Source organism: Periophthalmus magnuspinnatus, chromosome 13 (genome assembly GCF_009829125.3).
Source record: "Periophthalmus magnuspinnatus isolate fPerMag1 chromosome 13, fPerMag1.2.pri, whole genome shotgun sequence".
In the NCBI taxonomy this organism is placed as follows: domain Eukaryota; kingdom Metazoa; phylum Chordata; class Actinopteri; order Gobiiformes; family Gobiidae; genus Periophthalmus; species Periophthalmus magnuspinnatus.
In genome coordinates, this window is record NC_047138.1 from 525,522 (window position 1) to 537,771 (window position 12,250).

Below are 12,250 nucleotides of genomic sequence, written 5' to 3' on the forward strand. Positions count from 1 at the left end.
AACGACTTGAACCAGTGTCATTCAGTTTGTACGTTTCTTTAAATAGTGTTTCATGAAGCCCATGACCCAAGAGCCCCGCCCCCATGACCCAAGAGCCCCGCCCCCATGACCCAAGAGCCCCGCCCCCATGACCCAAGAGCCCCGCCCCCATGACCCAAGAGCCCCGCCCCCATGACCCAAGAGCCCCGCCCCCATGACCCAAGAGCCCCGCCCCCATGACCCAAGAGCCCCGCCCCCATGACCCAAGAGCCCCGCCCCATGACCCAAGAGCCCCGCCCCATGACCCAAGAGCCCCGCCCCATGACCCAAGAGCCCCGCCCCCATGACCCAAGAGCCCCGCCCCCATGACCCAAGAGCCCCGCCCCCATGACCCAAGAGCCCCGCCCCCAAGACCCAAGAGCCCCGCCCCCAAGACCCAAGAGCCCCGCCCCCAAGACCCAAGAGCCCCGCCCCCAAGACCCAAGAGCCCCGCCCCCATGACCCAAGAGTCCCGCCCCCATTCAAAGGAAAAACACGATTGTGCAACAACTCAGACCAAAACATCACAACACACCACGACACAACACGTCACAAGACGAAACATCACAACACAAAACACCACGATGCAAAACACCACAACTCACACAGCTCATGTTACAAAATCAAAACTGTCATCAGGCTGAAGCAACGTGTTTATGTGAGACTGTCCTGAACAACAACTCCACAAAACAGACACGAAACAGACACGAAACAGACACGAAACAGACACGAAACAGACACGAAACAGACACGAAACAGACACGAAACAGACACGAAACAGACACGAAACACACACGAAACACACACGAAACACACACGAAACACACACGAAACAGACACGAAACAGACACGAAACAGGCACGAAACACACACGAAACACACACGAAACACACACGAAACAGACACGAAACAGACACGAAACAGGCACGAAACAGACACGAAACAGGCACGAAACAGACACGAAACAGGCACGAAACAGACACGAAACAGTATTTATTTACTTAAATCTCTTAAACGCAGTGTAAATTAACTCATGTTTTAAAGTTTTTTTAAATTTAGACAGTTTTAATTCACTTAAATTCATCATCGATCGTTCCAAACTCTTATTCCTCAAACTTTGTCACATTAGTTCTTATTTTATTAGATTCAAACCAAAGTAAACGTCTTAAATTATAGCGATTATTTCTTAATTTAAAGAACACAACACAAAACAGAATGGTCAACATTTTAAACTTAACTATATCTGTACATTTGACTATATTCGTGTGTTTTTTTTTTAAAATTCATTCATTTCGTGTCTTGTGTCTTTTTGCAGAGACACTTCACACAAATAGAACTTTTTTTCCACATTCCACCATCGTCTTCATCATTAACGATCCTCCTGGTCGTCGTTTACAGGTTAAAACAAACCTGAAATAGAGAAATATTAAAGTCTAAACATGTTTAAAAGAACAGGCTCTTTTTTATTCTTTAAATCCTTGTGTTCAGTTCTGCTCCGTTTGCTCGTACCTGACACAGATTAAACTTTGAATCATCTTTTTTTGCAGTTTTACGTCAGATTTTGCAGCTTAGAAACAAAGATTTGTGTTAGAACTTTTCAACGCTGATAAATGTTCTGTGTGTTTACAGTGAAAGGACCTGCTGATGAATTATACCTCATTATTTAATCATATTTGACTCGTCTGAACTTAAACGTGGCGTTCACCTACATCTGGACGATCCACCTCAGTGTAAATGTGTACGTTTAGATTCACTGTGGATTACGTAACACGGCCCACATACCCACAATCCACCACAAAACGTCAGGCTCCAGGTCGAGTTTCCACTGATTAAATTTCACGTTACAATCGAGGCTGGAACAAAAAGTGACAGTGTGAACCCGCCCAGTTTATGTAATGTCCAGAGTTTGTGTAACAGACTGAAAGTGCAGAGGAGGAGGAAACAGACGATCGGATTGTCACGAGGGTTTGCTTCACTGAGAATTGATAATTGATTGGTTTAATTCAGAGATCATTACTGCAGAATTTAGACTTAACCCTTTGAGGACGGAGCACTTTATATAACCGTCCTGGACTTTTATTCTTCTTAGCCGTAAAAATCATGTTAAATGAAGTGTCAGAATGTACTTTTACCTTCCTCTATTTTACACATCCTCTGCTTTGAAATGCCGTTTGAATTTACATGAAGCACGACTGTTTGCAGAGTTATGGTAATAAAAAGTCCACAACTGCGAGTTTATCGGCGGCGAGAGCATCGGACGCCGTAGAGTTAAGCATTTTGAAGTCAGTCTGTACTAAACTAAAGCTTTTTATGTCGCGTTAACTTTGAGAAAGTTTGATTTCATAAACCTGGAGCTCTGTTTTTAATGAAAGAAGACTGTTTTTGGTCTTTTTTTAATGGATAATTGTGATTAATCATAACATTCCTACTCTTCTTCGTGCGTGTTTTTGTAGATGAAGTCGCGGTGGCAGAGAAACTTCAGTGCAAAAATAAAACAAACAAATGCAGAGTCGATCTTGAAGCCGACAAATAGGATCATAAAGATTTAAAGATGCGTCGTCCACATAACGTTTTCTGTTCCACTGGTCCATGTGTTTTGGTTTAGTTTCTGGGCCACTCTAGAACATGATGTACACGATGAGGTGAGCCCGAGTTTTACTGTGTTTTTCAAATTGTTGTGGACTTACACGGGCGAGCGTCGGCCAGGCCCAACAATAAAGACGTTTTACAAGAAGAGAAATGAGCTAAACCATGTGTAGAGTGGAGGAGAGTCCAGGCTCTGACCGACGTGTGAGCTCATGTGTGGTTTTCACGGTACACACACTTTAGACACATGATCGTGTGAATATATCTGTGTTTTAAAGTTGCCACGGCCTGTAACTGTTTTTAGATGATGTTAATTCAGTCCATCAGAAAAGAAATGTGTTTTTAAATGGATCAAGTGAAGTTTAAGAATCAAACAAATGTGAAAAACAACTACAACAAACAGATTTCACTTTTACTATAACTACAACATACATTTTTTTCAGATTTTCATTTTTAATCACCTTTTTTGCTGCATTTCTTTATTATAAACGATATATTAGATGTTTTGATGATATTCCGTCGCTCCGTTACGTGATCTCCTTCAGTTCAGACGCAGTTCAAAGTGAAACGCCGGGTTTTATCTCCACTTTATTGACTTTGAGGGAGTCACTGGTTTAGATTTCACCAGAATTTGAGATTTGTGTGATGTTTTCTCTTCCAAAGTCAGATGTCAGTGTTAATCTTTCACGTCAGAGTTCGGCTCATTAAGTTTACTAAAAAACGCTCCAAATTTACACCAAATAATTCGATCAACAGTAGATTTTTGGAGCGCGTGGTTCGGTTCTGTGACTTTTGGTCCAGCTGTTCAGTCTGTTTCTCATTTGTTGAGTTCTTATGTAACACATGGACAATGGCTGCCTACAGGCTCGGTCCTACGCAGCACTGATGTCTCAGAGGAGGAGGGGACTTTGGTATTTGGCTTAGAATTACAGTGAATGAAGAAGAAATAAACCAGAACTAACCCAGGACTAACCCAGAACTAACCCAGAACTAACCCAGAACTAAGCCAGGACTAAGCCAGGACTAAGCCAGGACTAAACTATAAGACTCAACCTCGGTCTAAAACGAGGCTAAAACAAGTTTAAAACGAGAAGAGAAACGAGAACGAGAAGACAGTGAGGACAGTGAGGAGCAGAGGACAGTGAGGAGCAAAGGACAGTGAGGACAGTGAGGAGGAGCAGAGGACAGTGAGGAGCAAAGGACAGTGAGGACAGTGAGGAGGAGCAGAGGACAGTGAGGACAGTGAGGAGGAGCAGAGGACAGTGAGGACAGAGAGGAGGAGCAGAGGACAGTGAGGAGGAGCAGAGGACAGTGAGGAGGAGCAGAGGACAGAGAGGAGGAGCAGAGGACAGAGAGGAGGAGCAGAGGACAGAGAGGAGGAGCAGAGGACAGTGAGGACAGAAGACAGTGAGGACAGTGAGGAGCAGAGGACGGTGAGGACAGTCAGGAGAAGCAGAGGACAGTGAGGAGGAGCAGAGCACAGTGAGGAGCAGAAGACAGTGAGGACAGTGAGGAGGAGCAGAGGACAGTGAGGAGCAGAAGACAGTGAGGACAGTGAGGAGGAGCAGAGGACAGTGAGGACAGTGAGGAGGAGCAGAGGACAGTGAGGAGGAGCAGAGCACAGTGAGGAGCAGAAGACAGTGAGGACAGTGAGGAGGAGCAGAGGACAGTGAGGACAGTGAGGAGGAGCAGAGGACAGTCACAGTGAAAGGACAGTGTCTCTAATGATCTGTGTTAAAGTCAAAGGACATGTCTCTTGACCCTGGTGGTCAAACAGAGTAACTGCAGTTTTATGTAGTGGGTTCATGAGGGTTTAGGGTTTAGGGTTTAGGGTTTAGGGGTTTAGGGGTTGGGGCTGGTTCAGTGTGTGATTTCTCTCTGTGTCTATCGATTCTTTCACTGTTTGTTGCTGTAAATTAATTTTTTTTGTCCAGTTCTTTCGCTGCTTTAAACAGTTTAAACGGTTTGTTGTTTTGAGTGGAGTTGGCTCCAGGTCCAAAATCACATTTTCCACAAAAAAATCCACAAAATAAAATGGATCTGTCTCTTTTTCTGTCTCTCAAACTGTCTTCAGTCTTTAGTCAGTGTCCAGGTGTAAACAGGTCGTCTCTCAAACAGAACAGTCCTGTCGGTGACACTTCACCTTGTGCATAAACACCTGTGCGTCTGTCTCTGTCCCTATGTCGCTGTCTCTGTCCCTGTCTCTCTGTCTCTGTCCCTGTCTCTCTGTCCCTGTCTCTCTGTCTCTCTGTCTCTCTGTCTGCTGTTGTTCTGTTCAGTCTGAGGTTTGAGGAGCGGATGTCCCTCCCACAGTCACAGTGGCTCATAGTGGCTCAGATTGGCTCTGATTGGCTCAGAGTGGCTCAGATGGGCCGGTCCTGCTCTGGAGCGCACGTGCGTAAAAGCTTCCTCTGATGCCTCCTCTTCTTCTGGTCATATGCTCCGCGTGTGTTGGACGTGTCTCTTCTCTGTGTTGGACGTGTCTCTTCTCTGTGATGGACTAACTCGAGTATAAACGTCTTTACACAACTTTTGTCTGGACTTTTGTTAAACTCGCGCCTGTTTGGACACGTCTGTGCGTAATCGTGTTTAATCTGCACTGACTGTAAATCGCAGCGATCCTCGTCTTTTGTGGCTTTTAAAATGAGCTCAAGGCGAGTTTTTCGTGAAGAGGAGTAAGACTTTCCCCTGTCTCTGTGGCCCGCTCTGCCTCGCTCCTCGGCGGCATGACTCTGGGCTCTGTGTCCGCCTCAGAGAGCTCCTCTGCGGTGAGCTTCTGCTCCTGCTGCGGGGCCAAGATGGTGCCATATTTTAGCGAGGACGCGGTGGTCAACAAGAACCAGATCAACCAGCTGTAAGTGAGACACCTCTGCACTTCAGTTTAAGTTAAAAACACAGTGTCCTGCCACGAGAACCTCATTTAAACCTCACCTGGAGATTTATTTTTACACTTTAAAGACGAAACTCTAAGTCCTATAAGACACACCGAGTTTATACAGTACACTGAGCCACACTGAAGCACAGAGAGTAAATTTATACACTACACAGAGTAAATTTGACAAACTACACTCAGCTAAAGACACACTGAGTAAAGTTTCTTCCACATTATCACTTTAAACTCCTCCAGACTCATTTATTCCATCATCCCTCAGGTGTTTCTACTTGTATTTACACTTCACCTGCTCGTCTCAATGGAGAAATGTGATTGTTAAAGCCAAACTGTGGGACATTTCAGACAAAAACAATAGCATCTCCATGGAGACGAGCAGGCGGTAGAGTCCCAGCAGTAAAACCCCAGGTTCAGCTTTAGAGTTTGGTGTTTTCTTGTGTTTCTGATCCACATCCTGCGTCTCTCTCAGCAGATGGACGGGCCGTTGGACGTGGCCCAGATGTCTGTGTTTTGTCACCACATTGTGACGTTTGTTGTGCCAATATGGCCCTTCAAACCGTTTAAAGTCCTTATTGTGAATGAGCCGTGAACAGTCCTTCCATTCACACGCTCGTACTGTAGATGTTTATTTTACTGATGATCTGTGTCATTCAGATTCTTGTAAAACTGTTGCCACATCTGTATTTCCTGGTGACGTATTTGGCTGTTGGCGTCGCCTTGTGCCTTTACTCAGCCCCGGTGCCCCTGGATCAGGTGTGATTCACCTGCTTTGACACGCGCTGACTCCTCGGGTCATGAACGGGGTCGTAAAATGTTTTATTAGGAAATATTTACTGTGTTTGTTTGTCTAAGGCTCGAGGTGTGAGGTGTTTTATCTGCGACGTGTTGAGTTTGATCATATTTAGGTCATTATGGTCAAATACCAGTTGGTCGTGGTGTGAAATGGACTCAGAGGTTCAAGTATTTACTCCAAATATTGTTCTAAAGACTCAGGATTAAACAGTTTACAGTAGTTTTCTTGAATTAGTTCAATATGAGGCTGGAGCCACATCTGGACCAAACAAACCTCAAAACTGAACTGGTCTTAGTTTGAATCGAAGAACAAACTCTGCTTAACCCACTACAAGTTTGTCCACAAGTTAAATAAAACCCATAGTGACAGCTGTGTTAAAGGTGCATTACACAACTTTTCTGCTGCTCCTTCTTTTCTCCTTGGAAACGTTTCTCTTTTTGTGCCTGTAATGTCCCGCAGTGTTGCATTTCATTGATTTAATTGCATATATTTATATTTTGTGCTGAAGACGTTGCTCGCCTCTCCACGACGTCACTCGTCTGTGGCGGTGGTTAAACTGAACGCGGCGCTGAGGAAAAGTCAAAGCAGTGACGTCTCCATGGAAACTAGAAGGTTGAATAATGCACCTTGGAGTAAAAGTACACAGTACGTGTTTACTGTGCTCTTTTGTTATGGCCGATACTGAAAGTACAACTTTATTCAAATGAGTCGTTGAGTCTCCGAGCGCGAGGGTGAACATAAACAAATACAGTTCTGTTATTGTTGATAAGAGGCACATCGGTCAAAACTCTGATCTTTTGCCAAGTCTGGAGCAAAGTGCGTGTGATATCAGAATCATGAACGATATAAAACTTGTCCGCTCCTGATCTGGAGCTGTTTCTTAGTAAGTTCAGCAGAGTCAGGGGTAATCCACAGAATTACATTAACTCTGACTCAATTTGTGCTCTGTGCCCTTCTGTCTCAAACACATGATGCAAAACTGCGCCCTGCCCTTTGAGGAAATGCACTTTTTATTACAAGTTTGCACAAGACTCAAGTTTATTACAAGATGTTACGGTAAAACTGGCAAGAGTCCACTGTCTGGAAAAGGTTTGATATCATTACTGATGGATCATTAATCACTCTGGTTTTATTTATGTGCCATAAACGAACAGGGAAACACCTCATGATAAACAGTAACGCTGCCCCGAGACACGACTCTTTACTTCAGAGTAAAACCTGTAAAGTAATTCGTAGAAAGATAAAAGTTGTAGTATCATGTTCTGTCCTGCTTGTACCGTCTGTTTATAAAGTTATAATCCATCTTTAACTGTCACTTTTTATTATTTGAATGTTTTTTCCTTCTCCTGATCTGATCGATTTATTTGAATTGATCTGAACTTGTACATCCACTTTTTGCTCTTTTCTCATGTGGTACAGTCCAAACTGTCCTGATGTCCTGACCCTGAATGTGGTCTTATCCCCCACTCTGTGAACTTTGACCTCTCATCCTGTGTGCGTGCCGTTGAACCGGTCACACATCCACACACGGAGCCAAACAGCACCAACCCCAGAGAAGCACATACCGCACCCGGCTATTCTGAGACCACGACCAGGACCAGGACCACGACCACGACTTTTATCTGCTTTTTTTGTTTTATTTCTTTTCTTATTATTCAGCCTCACTGCCAAAGCACAAACGTATTTTCAGACTCATTTTTGTTATTCCCTCTTTAGACGTAGACTCACTTCAGCCCTAGTTTTGTCTTTACTTTGCAAGACAATAAAAAAAGTACAGTCCAGTGAATTAGGACAAAAGTGTGTCACGTTCACCCCGAGAGCTGCAGACTGGGTCAGAAGTGCCCCACATTCACCTCCGACACTTTACCGGTCTGGTCCCAGGCGAGAGCAAGTAAATGAACCTTTTTTAAGCTTATTTAAATGTGTTTGTAAAGAGGAGGAGGACACAGAGGAGGAGGACACAGAGGAGGAGCTGCACTTTCAAACATTTGGAGGTAAAATGTTGCTGGTCCCTGAGTCCATCACAAACCAGTGGAGCAGTTTGTTTTATGATTAAGACTTAAACTATGTGTCACTATTGAGTTATACGAGTCTAGACACGTAGAGTAAACCAGTGACCTATATCTGTCTGCTGTGCCATTTAGCAACGCACTTGAGCCCTGGAGTCTGTCACGTTTCAGTTTGATCCTCCAGAGGAACAGAAGAGACCAGGAGGAAGGATGAATGTGTTAGATGAGGTTTAATTTATAAGAAATGACTTTTAAACAAACACAATGACTTTAAACACACTTTGTTTTCTAAAGTGACAGATTACGCTGCATTTTTCAGGTTTTTTCAAGTTTTTGTCGTCTTGTTTTGCAGTTTTTTTTGGTTTGTTACTAAACTTGGTGATGCATACATGACGTTTACATTCCACTTTGTAAAACCCATAGATCTAACGTTGTAAATGATGAGACCGTCTTCTCTCAGCCGATGGTTCTAAATGTTTCTCTTCTGCAGCGGCTGATGTTGGGACTATCTTTAGTTTGACCTGGCATAGCTCCTGTCGTTTTATCAGTGCTGTTCTCCTTAAGTGTCTGTCAGATGTAGGACACTTTTGCTTTTCCCAACAATGCGGCTCTAAACTCGTGAGTACGGGAAAACAAAATGCCCCTCCACGGACTGTTCTGTGGTATTTTTAGCCTCACCTGACTTTAAATGAACACACAGATGCTTAAATAGGTCAACATTATGTTTCTCTGGCATTTGGCTGTGGATTTTTGTGTGAACATAATGTAAATATGAGTCAAATGCAGTGTTGATTTGGCCTGTAGTGTTCAGTCTAATTGATAAATACGTTTTGGAGATGCCATTTGTGTGACGACATGTTGTATTTTAAAAACATTTCCTTTCAATACATTGCAGAAAGTGGGTCAGGCGCGTTCATGTCAGGCATAGTTGAACTGTTGTCTTATGTTTTGCTACAGAGGATTATTGTGAGAAGAAACATGACTTTACAGTTAATCATTATGCACCATGAACAGTTTATTATTATTATTATTATTACTGCAAATCAAAGGCCCCATTCTGCAAAATCAAAATTGTAAGTAAATGTGACACAAACAGCAGATAAAACTGTGCTTTTGTAAAAGTTTACCTGTTTATTTTATAGATTATCAGTTATTTTGCACCTACATTTATAATAATTTTCATATTTTGGTTCATACATTTATACTTTCCCACAGATACAACATAGATCAGGCCAAACTTTAGTCATATCTTATCTTCTATCTCTATACATCTTTTTTATCACCATCTTTCTCTCTTTCTCTGTTTCTCTGTAGCTTTATCTCGTTCTGTTAAACCCTGTCATGATGAGTTTTGAAGCCTGATCTATAGGTGCAGAGATGCTGCGATAAACTTTAATTTGGACTCTTTATTACACAGACGTGACCTCCTCCTCTCCTCCTCTCCTCCTCCTCTCCTCCTCTTCTCCGTGACACTTTTTCCACACCAGCAGTCCCTCCGTCCCCTCACACACATGTTAACCTTGTCTCTTTCCCTTTCGCTGGTCTGTTACTGCCGCTCTATATTTAACCTCCTCCTTTTACGGTCACGGTCGGGGAGGGGGTCACCCAGACATTGGTGCCGTGTGCAGAGGGGTCCTTACATAGTACTGATTGTGTCTGTTGCCCCAACATGTCCCCGGCTCATCCCTCTGGACCAAAAGCACAGAGCGATGACCCTCCCGCTGTCCATTACAGACGTTTATATCTCCACAGCAGAAAACCTCACGGAAACTTAACGCCGCAGAAAATAAGTCGTGAACAAATGAAGTTTCAGGTCTTGAGCTCGTGGGTTAAAAAGTTAAAGCCCCAAACAAAACGTATAATTTGGCAGCAAAGCGATGGACTCGAGAAAACTGTTCTCATCGTTCTTTTTGAGATAAAGTTGCACTATGTAACTTTTCTGGGCGTTGGCGTGTCTGCTGTCTCCATAGAGATGTTACTGACTTAAACTTATCCATTTTGTGTTATTGATGTTTTGTTAAATACCAGCAGGCTAGTGTGGTCACCTCTCCACAGATCTGACCTGTAACTCGGCTCAGCGAGACTTAAAGTGGGTCTAAAAGTTGCATAACGTCTAGAGTGTGTAAAGTCGTCACTGTCCAACCGCTGAGTTTCCTCCTCATTCCACTGAAGAAGTGACTCATTTTTGTGGTGAAGTCATTGAGAATTTTGCAACATCATGAACAGAAAATTATGAGATTCTCCTCATGTGTCCACTTCAGCGTCCGATTATCCACCTGTGTGTGTGTGTGTGTGTGTGTGTGTGTGTGTGTGTGAAGGTCTGGAGATGTTCTTATCCACCGTGTGTGTGTGTGTGGGGTGTGTGTGTGTGTGTGTGTGTGTGTGTGAAGGTCTGGAGATGCTCTTATCCACCGTGTGTCCGTGTGAAGCTCTAGTCTGGTCTCCTCCGTGTGCAGAGTCTCGGCTGAAGCTCTGATTAAAGCCAAAGTGTGTGTGGTACAGTAGGTCAGCTGATCCTCTCTGGACGCTCTCTATGAATAGGCCGCACTTTTAAACGTGTATCTTTAGCCCGTCTATTTCCGCTCGTGTCGGTGTGAGTATCGTTGGCGTTTGGCGGCACATGCACCGTCCTCCATGTTGGATTCTTGGGCAGTGCTTTGAGTTTTATTTTACAGACATGACATTGTACAGTAGCACCGCTATACATGGTCACTGCACACACACACACAAGCAAACACACACACACAAGCACACACGCACACCCCCACCAGACCCTGCACACACACACACGCACACACACAAGACCCTGCACACACACACAAGTGGACCGGGGGCACACGGGGCATAATACAGAGGTTTATGTGTAAAATATGTGATTTTAAAAACTACAGCCTACGTGAAGCATCTGAAACTCAGTCTGTAAAATAAATAAATAAATATCATTCTCGGTGTGCAGGGTCCACAGATATCACACATTTCCTCAAAATTTACCTCAAATCTTGATCAAAATCGATGCTGAAACTTGCAGACCTCAAAATTATCCAGGTTCTTTTAGACTTAAGGAACAAGAAAAATGTCACATGAAGAAGTATTTAGTATTTTTCTCTAGTATCTGTACTTTTACTTAAGTAGAAGAGAAAAAAAAGGATGAGTCATTAGGTACATGGAACCAGGCACAATGGAAAAGTCATTCTTAGTGTGCAGGGTCCACAGATATGACTCGTATAAACTGACCTAGTGGCTCCAGTGGCTCGTCTCCATGGAGATAAGTGTGTGACGTCATAGTGTGGAACATTTTAACCAGAGCAAAAGCGTGTCAGACGTGGTAATTTGAATTTACATAATTCTATTCTATAATATTTGAGATAAATTGACTTCCTGTTTGAAAAACCCAAATGTGCGAGTCCGTCCCGTCGTGAGAAGTGGGACAGACGCTGTGGAGGAAGAGGATGTGGTGAGGTCAGAGGTCAGGAGGACTTGGGAAATGGCCTCAGTGTGTGTGTTTTTTTTGAGATGTAGTTTTTCTTTCTGTGCTCGTCTGGTTCTTCGCCGCCGTCAGCAGATTTCCAGCGAGGCGGATTGAAGGACGCACAGATGAAGTTACAACAAAATCAGACGAGCGAGAGGCCGCGGCGTGAAACTAAAGACGTGTGGACGCTGTGACCTGTGCGGGTTCAGAGAGGACGGGCTCCTCACAAAGACTCACAAAACATTCAAACGATTAAGTGGAACGATTCACACTTTATTACACATTTGACTGTGAGAATAAAGTTTTTCTGTGATTTTTAGACTTGGAAACATGATTTTTTTTCCATGTTGATCAATCACTTTTGTCCTATTAAAACAAAATTAAATAACGTTGGCTTTTCTAGGTTAATTTCCTGAACTTAAATGATGCAGATCTTTAAAATGACTGCAGTTCAACATTCACAAAGTCACATTTCATATTGAAAC

The 12,250-nt window shown here is 43.5% G+C and overlaps 1 protein-coding gene across 3 annotated transcripts in view; it reads left to right on the forward strand.

Annotated features, from left to right (window-relative positions):
- ssh2a (slingshot protein phosphatase 2a) overlaps window positions 1-12,250 on the forward strand; it is a 53,430-nt gene that overhangs the window by 20,810 nt on the left and 20,370 nt on the right. The window contains exon 1 of one of the 3 annotated variants that reach the window (XM_033977049.2): window positions 5,045-5,458. The exons of the other annotated variants lie outside the window; for them this stretch is intronic. Within the exon in view, the coding sequence (XP_033832940.1) occupies window positions 5,331-5,458 (128 nt within the window). The 5' untranslated portion in view covers window positions 5,045-5,330. Of the gene's footprint in view, window positions 1-5,044; window positions 5,459-12,250 lie in introns of those variants that run through there. 3 annotated transcript variants of the gene reach the window in all.